Genomic DNA, 17,646 nt, shown 5'->3' on the forward strand with positions numbered 1-17,646 from the left:
TTTATTACTACAAGCTAGCGTTAGGTGAGGCAATTTATTACTGTATACTGTATTTTTAATGGATGGATGCTTGAGAATTCATTAAAAAGCATCTGAATAAAATACTCTGCTTCGTTTCGAATAATTTAATTTGTAGAAAAATATAAACTTTTAAATAGTAGCTTTAAAACGACGTCTGCCTTAATTCTTGTGGTAAACTGAAACAAAGAGAAAATATTTATTAATATAAGGTATAATGTAGTAATTGTTTTAGTATTAAGTAATCTGAGGTAGGTATAATATGTAATTACAAAAGAAAATGTATTATTATTTTTATAGGGTACTCGATCTAATAATGTATTCAAAATTATACATAACTATTGGCCTCGCTATAAATTATAATACGAAAACTTTGACCCTCTTATACCCTTTTAAGGTTCAAAAAATCTGTTACCTCAAACTACCCACGTCTTACAAAAGATTAGAACAAAACTGTCAAAACTTGTATTGTCTGAACAAAAAAGTATACACAATAATTTATCAGAATCTGCTTTACCCACGTACGAAACTTACTCGAAAAAACTATTTCGTATTTCAAATGTTTTATTAGATATTGTTACTTGGGAGTAGGCCTGTAAAATTGTCGATTCTGATCACGTAATTGTCATTTGGAAGGACACTTAGCCTGGTCTTCCGGTCCACAAATATGGTTAGCGTTGAGTTGATTCGTTGTTAAATAAAGATCTAGAAGCTTTGAGACGAAATGTAATAATACGGGTCAAAGGTCAGCGTAATACTCACGACTGACTTATTTTTGATCATCTTTCTTTCAATCAATGGTAAAGAAAACAACAAAATATACGATAATTACGAGAATAATACGATAGTTTTTGTCTCAGTCAATTTAATTTGAAAGACGCATACATACGCTTCTTTGAAATCCATACTTTAAAAATTGAGTTCATTCATAACCTACATTTGTACTGAATTGCCCTAAATGGGTCAAAAAGCGGCAATATGTGCCGTTTCCAGATTACCAACATTGTGTATGATAGGGCCATTAAATGGGCCATTAATTTTATCGGTTCGGTGACAGCGACACACCGCAATTGTTTTATGACTTTAGCCAGTGTGTGATCATTTAACACAAACATAAACAAAACAGTAACAATAATTTCTAAATTGGAAACAAGTTTGTAAATATTACGAAGTTCATTTAATCTAAATGAAGGAATCTAAGACTTGGTAAGCTCACGATTAATTGCTATACAAATCTGTTTGTGAAGGAATCGTAATAATTCATCATTATGAATTGTAATATTCATCAATTATGATTCAAATTTTAAGCACTGGGCATTATTTGAGTGTCTTAAACAGTATTCGTTTACTCCAATGTTTAAATAAAAATATGTGTATCATATTTCTCTTTAGTTTTCATTACAATAGAACTATATTATATACGTACATAAAGATACGTAGGGTCTATACCTAATTATACATAAATACATACAATAATTCTCTATTTACAACCTAACCTTCTAAAATGCAATCTAATTTCCAAACGCTTTCAACTAATACGCGATAAATATTACGAATTTCGTAACAACAGAAAATTCACGTTACTGCTCCAAAATTTTATCTGTAAACGGCTTTATACTGACCAATTAGTCACCAGTCCTTCCCGAATCGGTAAAAGAAATCGCAGGTGAAATTATACAAACGGTATCTGTAATTGAAGCTATTAAAATGGACCGCTATAAAGTCCATTCGCTCCATTAAACATTTTTGTAACGACTTTGAAAGAAAGAACGAACATTTTATTAAATTTCTTGTTCTACGATACGAATTAAAAGATGGAGTTTAATCGAATAGATTTAGATTAAAAGAGTAGATAAGTAATGCATTTAATTGAAGTAGAATTTGCTTTGTAAATACTTAGAAGCACTTTTAAATTAGCAAATGATTGGTTATCGAATTAATTGAACTGTTGTTGTTTGATACGCTACTACATGGCATGTAGGTAGTGTAATATTATGTATTTGAAAATTTCCAATAAGCCTTAAGCGCGTCACACACGGTGAAGATACTATAATCGATTCTCTAATATAAAATATTACAGTATATTAAGGTATCCGGTATCAGCGTTCTGACCACCATTTTTCTTTTTGTCATTGCGTACTAAGACCCCTGTAGAACCGCCATCCTGTTACAAATGACCCACTGACACAAAATTACGGGTCATTTGTAATAGGATGGCGGTTCTACAGGGCGGTTCTAAAAATGATGGTCAGAACGCTGATACCGGATACCTTAAGATACTGTAATATTTTATATTAGAGAATCTTACAAATTATTACGTGTCAATTTTTTTTTTAAACAAAATCCAGGTTTTATCTTTTTGCATTGCTTGCAAAGCCAATATTTCGAGTCAAACGTATCGTCAAGTTTAAAAAAATAGGAGGAAACAATAAAAAAAACTAAAATATCCAAATAGGTCGCTCTATACACCGGTTTTACCAGTAACTAGGTCATCAAAAAACTTTGCCTAAATTATTTTGTCCCTCAAGAGCAAAAAAGATACATAATTAGATTAAGGCTGAACCCTTCTTACAACACTATCCATCACGAAAAAGTTTATAAAAGTAATAATTTATTCGATAAAACGTTTTATCTCTAAGTTGTGGCTTTATTGAATTACGAAAATTGCTGAATTTCAAAACTCACGATTGTAAGTAAAAGTTATGTGACTTCAAAGTTTTGTCTCAAATTCTGTCCATATTCGTTTAAGATGTTATTCTCTGAAGATACGATGAAAGTGTGTCTTGTAAGGATCCATTTGAAATTAACCTAGATCGGGTTCTTCGATAGTTAGCAGGGACGTATTTTATATCGGGCCTCAGATTTATTTTGTAAAGGTTTTATTTTCAATAATATGTCCTACTGTCTAATACAGTATGTATTTAATGAGAACATTATTACAAAAGAATACTAGCTTTCCGCCCGCGGCTTCGCCAGCTTTGTCTAAAACCTAATAAATTATATACTAAACCCTTCCTCTTGAATCACTCTATCTATTAAAAAAATCGCCGCATGGATGCGAAACAGAGACAGAGAAAGCGACTTTGTTTTATACTATGTAGTGATAGTAATTAGGACAATACGAAGGTAACAACAGTCCAAACACATTATTTCATTCATTTGGTTAAAAATTACCTTACTGCATTATACAAATTATGATTAACTATGTAAGATAAAACACGTGTTGAAAACATTGTGGAAAAGCATAAACTTCTACGAAATGGGGTTAAAACTAAGGAGGTTATTTGCTCATGAAAGTGCTTTTTAATAGGTCTAGCCGTTTTGGTTATTACTGAAATACTAAATATAAAGAAACCTGGTTGAACGCGCATAAAACAAGGTTCATTTATTTTATTGCATACTTCAGACATCTCATAGCTCTGGAATAAATGTGTGTTTGCTCAAATTTATAGATAGTAAAATGATATTACTTAACGTTGCCACTAATTGTCTATATTGTATAGCATTTTGTGTAAATTAATTGAATTTAGTAAGATGAAATGAGACTAATATGGTTTATAATGAAAAAACTTTTATTTGTAAGTTATCATGTATGTTGAGGTTGTGACTTGTGAGAATGTTTTCAATATTTTATATTAAAACAAGTTATCCGCATGACACGATAATTGTCGTTACTCGATAGATAGTTGGCGAATATCCTACATTTTATAATTTATAATAGACGATAGATGAATATTATTATATTTCAAAAATAAAATCCCCACTATTCATAATAAATACAAAACAACAAATAAAACCCTACTACATTTTATATTTACATTTCAAGTAATTTTTAATTTTAGCGTGCACAGTTTTTGAAGCCACAAAACGCTCACTACAGAGTACAACCGTAGGTGTAACACTTGCCTCTTTGTGCCCTTTGTTAGTTCTTTGATAACTCATATTTATGTCACGCTTTTGTTAGCCGTGTCGAAGAACCGCCATTTTGTTTTGTTTCCATTTCACAGCCATTGTTTAACTTTGTACACGTTACGATACACACCTATGAAATTTTTATAGTGCATTTTGAAGCTAGGATTTAAGGGTGTATTCAGTTGAGTGAATCTTTTGTGTTGCTATTTTTGTTTACAAGATCTGGGGATAGTTCAAAAGCGACTTTTACGTTTGGCCATCTGTGTATATTGTTAAATACGTTTTTTTTAAGTTGTGGTTGACAGATAAACATCGTGTATATTATAATTTATTTACTGTGTGATTTGTAGAATACATTATGAGGTTATGCTAGTCGTAGTTTCCAACTAAGTATACTTTTTATGTAGGAAAAGCGTGTTGCATAACTTGTTACAAGAACAATTTCGTTAACAATTTTGTTATGTATATTGAGCTTTTGAGTTCAAAAGAAATTAGGGACGGAAATGTAGGATGTGATTGAAAGGAACTCAATATTTGATTAACAAGCTGGGTTCAAAGGTTCGGGCATGGTCATTATTTTAATCCATTAATTTACAATGAAAATGATCCGAGAAATTGGAAAATAATTGTGTCACCCTTGTAATAAATTATAAAACGTTAGGTTACTTTAGATTGCAGAATTTTATATTTACAAAAAATTATGATTCTTTTCTTTTATATTATAATATTATGATGTTTATTTTGTAGGCTCTTTACTTGTAGCATTGACGGAATGCTTCTAACGTAATACTATCTATCCGAGTTCCGTCAACTAAATTAGGTTTCTCCCTCAACAAATAAACTTACTTCGGTTGTATCAAATGGAACGGCATTTTCCTCACCGCCTCCTCCGCGAGGTCTAGCGGGAAGGCAAATTCAATCATGTTCTCATTCAGACAGTCGTTGTAGGTGGATGCGAGTTGACATCTGTCGGACATGCCCTCGATGCTGTCCAGGCAAAGGCGGGATATGCTGTGTAGTTTGCGGACTACGCGGGAGTTCTTGCCGTTTACTAGACTGGCTAGATGGATGAGCAGGTCGCGGTTTACCTAGAAAAATATTTTTTATTCAAATAATATAGATAGGGAGGGACTGTAAACATTTTATTAAATTTACCTACTTTGAAACATGTATATAAAATAATTGTTTAATTGGTAAGTGCATGAGAAACTGAGGAAATCATATAGTGTCATAAACTATGGGTCAAGTTAAAATCTGTCCAAGCGCTACTCGTATTAATAGTTTTACAAACTATTGAAAAATTGCATCTTAGTTTGTGATGGTAATATTTTGAAGTAAATATTCTAATTAAAATAAAATTGAGCCAAGCTAATTAGTATTTAATCATTGTAGGTAATTCTGCGTTTTCAAAATTAAATCCATAATTATTTGAAAAACGTGTAATATTATCGTCATTTCTGACGAAACGATGCGCGTGGTTCCTGGATACATTATTTAAGGTAGCTAATAATATCTAAACAACACTATGTGAAAAAATACTTTAAAGTCGAAATTCACCTTTCCATGATTAATAACGTCGCTCTGTTCAAGCATGCACGCAGCAAAGCACTGCCCCGACCTGGTGATGGGTGGTGAATTGGTGAAGTAAGCCCTGACGTCCTTCGGCGTTGCTCGCACTTTGATCACGCACGACTGCGCCATGCGGACCAGCGCGTCTAGGTGACCTTGTACCTGTTAATGAATAACTTAATTTTATACTCGTAAATAAATAATTTAACTCCTATTTTTCATGGTCACATTCGCATGACATTTAAAATAAAAAATAGCGTGTGTGCCGAGCACACGTGTCAGAAGTGAAACTTCTTTGGCAAGATTCGACGATACGTGACAGTATTGCCATGGCGCGAGTAGAGAAGTTTCACTTCAAAAAAACCTTAGCGTGTTTGAATGTGCGGGAGAAGACAAAAAAAATACCGTAAAGATAGTATTTATAAAAACAAATGCACTTGAAAATATTCAATATCCTCGTATAGGTACATATATTTAGAAAAATTCAAGCCAACATTGTAAGTTTTATTATTTGATACTAAAGGGTGAATACAACAACTTTATGGCATACTTTATACTACATAACGCATTGATAACATAAAAAAGTCAGTCATGTAACGTACATGTACACAAAGCAACATAAAATCCAAGACAGCTACTTAACTTACAAAACTCTTTAATAATGCAAAAGTAACTTTCGAATATATTTATTAGGTACAGAACTAGCTGCGTCCCGCGGTTTCACCCACGTAAATAAGTTTTTCCTTATAACCCTAAAGTTCCCTTAGGAATATCAGTATAAAAAAAGACTAAGTTAGTCAGTGAAAGTCGTCAAAATCGGTCCAGCCGTTCCAGAGATTAGCCGGAAGTCGGAACAAACAGACAGACAAAAATTGTAACATTTACTACTTTGGATGTGTACCGTGTACATGTAAATTAATATTGGTACACCCATATTAATTTAGTAAAATGCGGTTAATTTAATATTAAAAACCTTAGATCATTAAGTAATGGATAACACACGCAGGCGTTTCCCCTTTTGCCGAGGTATAAGATTATTCGAATCGAAAAATCTTATGCTTTCATAAAAACTACTTGCGTAATCGATTACGAACACTCTGCGTATTCGTAAAACATCGAAAGGACGTCTGCGAGTGCTCCGCTAAAAATGCCGTTTTGCACTGTCAAGTCTTGCAGAAGCAATTCAAACATGTCGAATATTAAAAAAGATGGAATAACCTTTCATTTATGTATATTTTTTTATTTTTTTAACGTACATTTCTAATTAAATGCAATTTCTAATAATCGTCGATGTATCGTATAGCGATATGATCAAGACAAATCGAGTCATGTGTGTACTCGATCATTGATGCGGCCTCACGAGACTATCATGGAAAGAAAATATACAAATTTAATCTTTATGAACTAAGAGATAAAGTTGAATTTAGAACGCGATATTGAACCGCACTCCCCACGAGACTATAAAGTGATGTAGCGAGACTATCTTGAAGAGAAAATATACAAATTTAATCTTTATGAACTAAGCGATAAAGTTGAATTTAGAACGCGATATTGAACCGCACTCCCCACGAGACTATAAAGTGATGTAGCGAGACTATCTTGAAGAGAAATTCAAATTTAATCTTTATGAACTTAGTGATAGAGTTGAATTTAAAAACTCGTCGCTTAAAAGGTCGTAAATTTTTACGACTTTCTTAGTGACGGACTGCTTTTAACTTGAACGTCGATAAAAAAATATTTTTCTAAGTATAATTTGAAATGAGATGAGAATTAATCTTTATTATATTAAAATTTTACACAACTGCATAAAAAGGAGTATAATGTTTATTTTGTAAGTCTTGTATATATTTATTAAAATTTACGCTCGGTTACTTTTAACTGGCAGAACATTTTAATGGTACGGAACCCTTCGTGCGCGAGTCCGACTCGCATTTAGCCGTTTTTTTTGTAATGTTAATCTTGTAACCTTTCTATTATGTAATCTATACTAATATTATAAAGCTGAAGAGTTTGTTTGTTTGTTTGTTTGTTTGAACGCGCTATTCTCGGGAACTACTGGTCCGATTTGAAAAATTATTTCGGTGTTAGATAGCCCATTTATCGAGGAAGGTATATATCATCACGCTACGACCAACAAGAGTGGAGCCACGGGGGTGAAACCGCGCGGAGCAGCTACTTTGTTTATATGTATGTACGAATATTGCGTATATTTCAGATTTACAAAAAATCCTGCTTTAAGGCTAAGGTGGATTGAATGCTGTGGGAGAAAATCAGAATGGACACCTCGGTACAGAAATAATAAAAATTTCTTAACCGATATTTATTTTATTGAATATAATATGTGATGTGTTGAATAAATACATATTCAAATACAAATAAAATGGCGTTTTATTGTTTTTTCGTATGCATATAATAATGATGAAAACGTTACAAATGACCTGTTTAGTATTTTTTATGAATATAATATTATGTTATTTCTAATTTCAACAAAATTATTATTTTTGTAATATCGATATGGTTACATCCCTTTAGAGCGATTGTATTATTACGTATATGTATAGAGATTTTTCTGTGTAATCGATGTATGTGTGCAAAAACATGCTAGTCTGTCCATTTTGTAATAGTTTGAGTTTGTAAAGACACAAATTATTTTTGTGAATGTGTGATTGTGTTTCAAAGTGTGAGTTACCCTCCCCGCACCAAAACCGGCAGAAAGTTTAGTTAGAACATTTGCCAGCGTGCTCCATCCATTACTTAATGATCTAAGTTAAAAACAGACACTCTAATTTAATTATTTAATGGTATAGAATGAATGATTGCCGTAATAGTCAGAAATAGCAGTCCAACCGACAAATGTTCTTTTTTATTCCATAGTTTAAAGATTCCTTATGGTCGTTAGATTTAAGAACTCAACGTAGTGTAGTTACATACAATAGAGAATCAAATGGAGTAAAAAAATTAAATCCGCATAAGAATGAGGGTTGATTGCATGCTCCATCATTCTGTTTCACTTATATTTGCATGCAAAGTTACAATTGTATTATTTTATTTACTGATGATGTGTATTGTGTATGGTTGAACTGTTTTTGATTGTAACTAATTAATATTCCGCTCAAATTCAACTGTATAGCAGCCATATTATGCTGAAAAGCGTTTTATATGCAAAATTGAATAATTCTGTAAATATTTAGCGCACCTCATATTGTTGTTAGAGCTTAATATTTGAGTAAATAATATTGTTTCAGTATTTTAGACTAAAGTATTTCAATAATAATATTTTTTATTGTTAGAGTAATTTATGTGAATTGGTTTTTCAGACTTTCATAATGGAGTACGGTGCATTTAGATCAAACGAGGGAATGCTCATTCTAACCCCACTATGACAAATTATTTTAGTGTAAACAGGCGTAAAGCATGCTTTCATGGTTCTTAGCGCGTTCGAAAAGATTCTATGTAATGTTCTTATTACTGAACAACACTGAGTTTTCGTTTACACTAAAAGATCCCGAAAGAATGCTCTTGCTCTAGCTCTATGTTCGTTTGATCTAAATACATTTGAATACTAATGTTATGCTCTAGAATCGTAATACGAATGTCATAGTTTTATTTTGTGTAGCGATTTATTCTATGTAAATCTGTCTCGTGTTATATTGTTTATTCTTAATAGCAACTCATTTGTATGTAAGGCTCTTCGTTTCACCCAACATAAAGTTCTTACGTGGCCTGATAAGTCTATTTCTTATTTCGAGGGGATCTTGTGACACGTTTTCTTGGTTTAATAGCTTTTAAACGATATGCCTTATCGTAGAAATAATTTAAATAATCTCCAATAAAGTATTATATCTAAACTAGCTTTCCGCCTGCGGCTTCGCCCGCGTTTTCAAAGAAAAACCCGCATAGTTCCCGTTCCCGTGGGATTTCCGGGATAAAACCTAGCCTATGTTACTCGTGGATAATGTAGCTTTCGAATGGTGAAAGAATTTTTAAAATCGGTCCAGTAGTTTATGAGCCTATTCATTACAATCAAACAAACAAACAAAGTTTTCCTCTTTATAATATTAGTGTAGATAATGTACCAATGTAAAACAATAATCAAAATACTTTCAATATAATATTATTTTGTAATACCTCAACATAAAGTTATATGATTTTGAATGATATTTTGCTATTGACTGCCTTCATTCGTTTTTTCGCTGTTCACAAATACAGTAAAAGCAACTATTATTTTGTAAATATTATTCAAACTGCAGTCATTCTTTTCCATCCATACAGAAACGCATACGCTTTCATTGAATATTTTTGAAAGCCATCAAAAATATGCAACGTTATAAAATCAACATGAAGTCGAAAATAACAAAATGTGTCAAACAATGTTGGCACGATGTACATTTGGCTGATATTCTCCCATTCAATTTTCCCGTATTTGATGTTATCATACTGAAACGGTTGTGTACGATTTTAGAATAAAACATTTTTTAGCGAACTGATTGAACACTGAAGTAGTTAATTTTTGTATGTCAATGTTAAAATGTATGCTAAAATTAAATAAAACTTTGAGAACTACAGCATTATCATCCGAAAAATAAATACGACACAGGGAAATACCGCTGAACGACTAGTTTTAATGTTACTTCTTCGTTTAATTAAAAAGTAAATACCTAGAAATATATTTTTTTGGACTTATTGTCGTGTCTCTAATTTTTACACAACAAAATATTATATGAATGACATAAGAAAGGAGATACATAAAGATCTATCACATTTTATAAGTCAAGTAGTACATCCCTTAACCCAGTCTCTAACAACATGTCATAGAAGCAAATATATTGAATGTAACAAAGGCAAGTGATGCGAATAGTCGTAATTTTATAAAATTACCTTTGGATCTGTAAAATCGACGAGTGTCCCGGAGAATCCATGAGGCCGTGAAGACGATGCGTATCCAATGAAGCAGATAAATACGTACTTTAACATGATTTTCTGTAAATAATTGACGCAGTATTTGAATATTGAAGCGAAAAGAAGCGTTTTATCATTCTGCAACTTACTTATTTATGCTATAAATTCTTTGGTAATAAAAGGAAATTATTTATTACATAAAACTGTTATATATAGATTATAGAGCCTTAAAATTAAAATAAATAATCAGGCTTATTCAGCATTCGTATGATGCTGAAATATGACTTTATTGATAAAAGGACAAAACCTTTTTTCATATTTATGAGGCCTGTGATACTGCCAATTATTTATGTTTAATATTGTCAACATAACATGTTAAGGATATTGAACATACATACAACATTAACATTGTTTCCCTAAAACATAATGGTGTTTTTCCTTTAAGCTGAATTTAATTACGGTATGCTAAACCTTTCGCTAATAACTTTTAGATGCCGCATAATAAAGTAAAAAGGGAACGTGTTTTGTTTTATAATCTATTTAGCGACACTAATTGAATAAGAAATACTCTGTGGGAGGGTAAATGGAAAAGTATTTCACTGAAAAATATTAAAAGGGTGATTGCTTACAGTTAATTAACGAGGTTCGTTCAATATTTAAATATTTCTTCGATAAAAGGACAGTTGGTTGGAGAAATTATGTGTTGACTTATTAGTATGAAATGCTTACATTTTTTAAGAACATGAGAAATTGGTATCTATAATGGAAACGTGGTGGATTTATTTTTACTTAAGACTTTTAAAAACATCTTACGTGAAGACGTCATACATTGTACATAATCATAATTTGTAGACGAATGCATATTTTAGTTATATTACTTATTATTATTTACATTAAAGTTACTATGATTTTCAATAAAGTGTGCATAAAAATGTATTTAAAGAAACAAAGAAAACCTAGAGTTCTTATAATAAAAAGAATTTCACGATTGTTATTCCCTTTGTTTATTTCCTTAGCTTATTCATTCTGTTCTTTATAAAAGGGATAAATTAAAAAATTCCACTTACGTTTAACCAGGTGCTATCGACACTAATGCATTTCTTGTTACAAAAACCGCTTATAAAAAGTAACACGCGATTGTACGAACAACAATTCGTATTGTTATTTTTTTATTTTCACCAGATGCTCGTAATATTAGTTTTTTGTTTTGCTGTTCGACAGATGGAAGTTATGAGTTTAGTATTGGTTTCGAATATACTACAGTTCTAATTCTAACGCTTATTTAGTTATTTATTCTTTGTTGTATATTGGTATTATAAAATAAAGTAAAACAAAAACTATACTAAAGTGGTACAAATGGCGGCCTTATGGCTCAAAGCCATCTCAATCCAACTCTAGTCAAGCTTACGTAATGACATTTTAGGAGTGGTAGGTAAAAGGTAATCGTATGTACATTGAATTTGTACTATATAAATATTGTTTAATTCTAAAAATTACGTAAGGATGTGTTAGAAGTGTTAAGAGATCATTTGTACATTTGGGAAATGTTTGCAGTATAAATAACATACTCCTTTAAATATACATTTATACTTAAAGACTAATATAATATTATCATCAAGAACGGTTTTATCTTTATATATAATTAGATCTAAACATCGTTTAAATGCTTGAAAGCTATTTAAATTTCATGGCAAGGTAGATTCACCGGCTTGACATCGGCACGTTGCAATCTGAGTTGGTATGCCCCCAATTTTAATGTTTCACGCTGTCAGAGGAATGTTGCAGGAAATTGGAAAAGTAGGTATGGTAATTATTAAATGAGGGTTTTTAACTATATCCTTAATAATAAATGTGAAAGTGTGTTCGTTTGCTTGTCTTTTCTTTCATAATGAAGCTATTTTATATGATAGTTAGGTTATAGGTATGCCAGAGAAATGTATATTAAGCTACTTTTTGCTACGGTTCTATTACTATTTAAATGCTGTTTTGGTTATTAACATGTCAGTAAGGCTCTAAATTGCAATAATTTTCTATTCTAGCATATTATCTCCGATAAGAAATAATATGGTCACCATAAAGTTGAGAATTAAGTAGAACATCTATTTATGTTTGTATCTAATGAGTTATGAGACTACAATCTAATGAGACATTGTGTTCAACCACTTATCTCTCGAGTTATTAGTGCATAAGATTAGCGAAGTGTTATTCTATTTATCGATAGAATAGATAACTCTATTCTCTATGCACATAATATAATGCCGCACGGTGAACCTGCGGATGAACCCGCGGGAATAATCAAGTACAATTTCTATACCTCTATTATGTATATGTAGACCTTTATTACTGTAAAGTGTCATCTAAATCCGTTCCGTACTTTTTGATAAAATTCGTTATAAAAATACTTACATACAAATCTTTTCTCTTAAAAAAATAAATATGTAGATTTATTTATTGTGCCACAAAGTGGCAATCCATATTAATATTATAAATGCGAAAGTAACTCTGTCTGTCTGTCTGTTACTCAATCACGCCTTAACTACTGAACCAATTTGCATGAAATTTGGTATAGAGATATTTTGATACCCGAGAAAGGACATAGGATAGGTTTTATCCCGGAAATCCTACGGGAACGGGTTTTTCTTTGAAAACGCGGGCGAAGCCGCGGGCGGAAAGCTAGTTTCTTATAACAATACGCAACAAAACTAAATGTTTTTCAAAGATATTGATTGTTGTGTTGATTCATATTGTAACACGGCACCCGGTCCGTGGATTGCTACAGATTGTAGAGAAAATCAAAGACAAAAAAAATTGGTTGTCTGTAAAGTCGGTTTACTGACGATAGTTGAACGTGACAACTTCCGATTGTGCTTCTTTGTCGCTCGTTCCGCGCTCTCGCTTGCACTTCAAGCCTAAATGGAACGCCTCAGAGCAAGGTAACGCCGCATGAGTCATGTTTTTTCGTGCGTGCAGCCGGCTCTATCGAATTATAAGACGTTGTCACGTCAAAAAACGATTTATTAATCAATTTGCTCGCCGTGATGTTAGCGCGCTGACCCGCAAACAATAATGCAAAGTTATAATAAATACCTCCGTTTATTATTGAAATTCAAAAGAGCGAGAATGCCGAGCATACCTACGTGTCAGAAGTGAAACTTCTTTGGCAAGATTCAAAGATATTAAAATCGTCACCTTACTCTATGACGGTGACGATTTTAATATTTTTGAATCTTGACTCTATGACACGACCTTGAAATTGTACTCTCCACGCGCCTAAAGAAGATTTACTTAAAAAAAAACTTAGGCATTGTATTTATTTATTCTTCAATGTATACCTACCGAGATATATATATAAAAAAAGTTGGTATAAAAGATATTGTAAAAGAATTGGCGGCAATATCCGACACCATTTCCACTTAAAGTCCTCGGGAATAATTAAAGCGAATCATCCCGCGTTCTCGTGTAAATATAATTTCTTTTGTTGTTTTTCCATTACATTTTATGTTGCGGTGGAATTTTCATTACGGGAATCGTTATTTGTTTATCGCGTGACAATTAAATTTACAGCTTATATTGTTGAGGCGTTTGCTCATATGGAATTTGCCGTTTTAGATTCGAGAGTAAATAAATGAAGGAAAGGACCTTAAAAATTACTCTAGTAATATTTAAGTTTCTGTTTCATTTATAAATGAAAACATCCAATCCAATCCTTAAAATTCAACATAAATGTTGAATTTTAAGGATTGGATGTTTTGCAAATAGGTTGGGGCACGAACGGGTTCCTTTTAAGTAGTCTTGATACAGATAATCTAATCACAATCTATAATTTGACACTTGAGATTGTGATAAATGATGAGTGCTTATATGTACAAACCCATAAAATGTCTTTTGCTAAATTTAGAGACGAAAATAACATTAATGATTTAATTAAGCGATTATCTTCATGAATTCTAGAAATCTTATGTTTATATCTTACTTGAAATTTAAATAAATACCTGTAAATATTGACTTTGATAGCGTGTTATATTAAAAATTTCATTATACCACCAAGTTCTATGAATTCAAGACCCAATTTCATAAAAAAACAACCTGAACACAAAATAAAAGTTTCCGAGTGAACGACCGGCTGTACCCATTTATACAAAGTGTAAAATTGTTAATCCGTTAATTTCAGCTCCCTAAAGTAGGAATTTTAATTACAAAATCAATTACAAACTTCGGGCATTTTTTAAAAAAGTTCGTTCATAAAAAGTTTACGGCCTTAATGAATGAAGTACGTTGACGCTCATTATGCATCTAGAAAATGCAGTAACAATTTTCATTAAAGCGGCAACGTTTTAAAACTGTTCCTGTGAATATCGAATAGTTTTCAGCAATTTTTGTTAACTACCGAATAGCTATTGAGACATGCAAAGTTGTCGCCTATTCATGAAAAAGCGGTAATTGGTTAGTTATAAAGGTTTGTATGGCGAAAAATAAGGGAAAAATTCACTTTAAAAATAGACCCTGAATGCATAAAATTTGGTTTTAAGGAAATAATAAGGTCATATTAGATTAGTAGATAATTTTTTCTATTGGCATAAAGGTAGACATGTTGCACGAATCCATCCCTTTTTGATGGGTATGTGTATGAATTGGATAAAATATAAAATATGAAGTAAATATTAAAGATCCTCTTTTCTAATTTTATTCTACCATCACATAAGTAGAAGTTTGACAAAATGTATAGATAATGGATGGAGGGATATTTCGCAAAAATGACTGGGTGGGTCTTGACGTAATTTATCACAGAGATACTGGCCAATTGTTCTGAACATTGGCCATTTATCGGAGCACCACGCGAAGCACTGTATCATAAAGTTCACGTTATTTGCTCCAGAAGGTTCTAATGTATTGCATTTTTAACGACACAATAGAAGCAGCCATTTGCTCGAAAATGCACTCCATCAGTGTCCACGCTTTGATAAATTAACCCGCCCTGGCATTTTACGACATATTTTTAGTACTTCCAAGAATGCATTAAGATATGCCTTTTAACAGCGGACTGTAAAACGTTTGAAATATTCATAATGCACTTAGATGAATTATACTTAGCTCAGCTCAGACCAAGATGATCTTCTAATATTCATTAGTAGCATAGTTCCGCGATCTAAGTATATTGTTTTTCTATTGTTTTTAAGGAAAATAAAATATAAACCACCCATATCTTCTTCTTTTATATATAAAAATGAATCGCAAAATGTGTTGGTAAGCGCATAACTCGAGAACGGCTGAACCGATTTCGATAATTCTTTTTTTATTATATTCCTTGAAGTACGAGGATGGTTCTTATGTAGAGAAAACGTAAACATGTACCACGGGCGAAGCCGGGGCGGACCGCTAGTCTTATATATAAAAATGAATCGCAAACTGTGTTGGTAAGCGCATAACTCGAGAACGGCCGAACCGATTTCGATAATTCTTTTTTTATTATATTCCTTGAAGTACGAGGATGGTTTTTATGTAGAGAAAACGTAAATATGTACCACGGGCGAAGCCGGGGCGGACCGGTAGTACTGTATACATTTCCATAAAATTGGCTTAATTGTCATGTTATCGTTACTTGTTCCAGTTGTAAATCCTTATAGAGAAAAAAAAACAAATGCGATAACTCTCTCAAGTTTTTTTACTATCTATTTATTATTTCTGATCTATGATTTTGAGGCATAGTGTAGACTATGTGATAGTGTATATAAGTGCCAAATTCATGCAAATCATACAAATAATAGAATTTAACTAGATGCAGCATCAATTTGTTAATCAAATGCCATCTATAAAACAACTCTATAAATTATTTAGTAGTTGCACTATCGTTATCTAAGAGTGTTTCACAAGCTCCTTAGTAATTCGAGTCAAGCGACGTTAATAAATGATTCATTTAACCAGAGGTCAGAAGGCGTATTTTATTTAGTTCAATGTTTTTTTTTGTTGCAGCCCCTTTTGCATTGCAGCCCCGGCTGAAGGCGATCGACTTGATGGTTGGTGATGGTTGTCGCCCATGACAATGTGCATTAAACAAACTGGAGGGTTACCATATTATCTTAAAGCAGTTTTATTTCCAGTGTGGGAAAGTGATGGCGCTAGACCCTATACTATGGCTCTATCATTTTTGCATACTGGGATTAATACTCTATTAAGTTATCATGGTGGGGTTACCATGATATCTTAATAGAGTAGTAGTCCTGAATTTACTTATTCAAATATAAAATATATAGCAGAAGAAATTACAGACTTTTAAACGAGATTTATTCATTATATTACTGAGTCTGTATACCCGTGACCGCACTCGCTGTAAAGTCTTCGAAACTCCGAGATATTAATATATTATGTTGATTCTATTGCTTTAAAAAGTCTTTTATTTCTAAATATATAATACTCGTGTACAATCAAACGACAATACTATATAGTTAAAAAAATAAAGCAGTAGCAAAATGCTGCGTAAATAAGAAATACCTTGCGGTAAAAGCAAAAGTAGGCAAAAAAGAGTCGTCGAAATATAATGGGAACGAAGAACTATGTGCACTACCGCAAAACGTACTTTGCCGGTACGTGTCGGGTCATACAGACGGCGGATAAAACGGATTTATTATCACTAATGTAGACGTTTTTTTGGTGCTCATAATAGGCGAAGTACGTGACGATTCATTTGTTATATTGTAGACGATGAAAATTTCTGTTTGTTTTGAGGCTTCGTGGTATAGATATAGGAATAAAATATATATAGAAGCATAGTTTAATGTGGACCAACTTATAATATAGATAACTTGGGAACAGGAACAGAACAGGAGTTTATGTAAGTTAAAAAATGTAGTAATAGTTTCTATCACAATAAACTTCGTTAGGTAGAGATATTAAAATGTCCAAGTTGCCATCTTGCAGATGGCAACCTTCATACTTTTTCATATTATTCAAAGCCACGGAATTGTATATAATTTAGTAAATATACAGTTATTTGTATATTTTTCACCTTGTTATTTGATAAATACGGTTTTATCGACTTACCTCAAATAGATGTTACTTAAATTAAACGACAGACATCATGAGACTTAACAGGGACTTAATGTAGAGCATTTGAATATTAGGGTATTAATATTCAACATTTATATTATTTGGGTCAGGTGACATTTTGTATCTAAATAGTGCTGAAATGAAGTATCTAATTATATGTCTGGATTGGCTTGTGCTGTATTAGATGTAGGTAAAACGATGCTT

The 17,646-nt window shown here is 32.1% G+C and overlaps 1 protein-coding gene across 1 annotated transcript; it reads right to left on the minus strand.

The window, feature by feature from the left end:
* Positions 1-110: 110 nt before the first annotated feature.
* LOC149476864 (general odorant-binding protein 19d-like) lies at positions 111-11,620 on the minus strand. Its single transcript, XM_089711425.1, has 5 exons — positions 11,466-11,620; positions 10,378-10,479; positions 5,488-5,661; positions 4,777-5,018; positions 111-197 (listed from the first exon to the last, which is right to left on the minus strand). The coding sequence occupies exons 2-5, from the start codon at positions 10,471-10,473 to the stop codon at positions 164-166; spliced, it is 546 nt and encodes a 181-aa protein (XP_089567551.1). The 5' UTR covers positions 10,474-10,479; positions 11,466-11,620; the 3' UTR covers positions 111-163.
* Between the last annotated feature and the right edge of the window lie 6,026 nt (positions 11,621-17,646).

This window comes from Colias philodice, chromosome 26 (assembly GCF_061535455.1).
Source record: "Colias philodice isolate Cphi_HAF_F1 chromosome 26, ilColPhil1 Martin Lab GWU primary, whole genome shotgun sequence".
Classification (NCBI taxonomy): domain Eukaryota; kingdom Metazoa; phylum Arthropoda; class Insecta; order Lepidoptera; family Pieridae; genus Colias; species Colias philodice.

Excerpts from the sequence above, each read along its gene's own strand:
- LOC149476864 (XM_089711425.1), bottom strand. The coding sequence starts at position 10,473 with ATGTTAAAGTACGTATTTATCTGCTTCATTGGATACGCATCGTCTTCA. Across the intron at positions 5,019-5,487 it reads ACGTTATTAATCATGGAAAG|GTAAACCGCGACCTGCTCAT; the intron begins GTGAATTTCGAC and ends ATATTTTTCTAG. Across the intron at positions 198-4,776 it reads TTCCATTTGATACAACCGAA|TTTACCACAAGAATTAAGGC; the intron begins GTAAGTTTATTT and ends TCTTTGTTTCAG.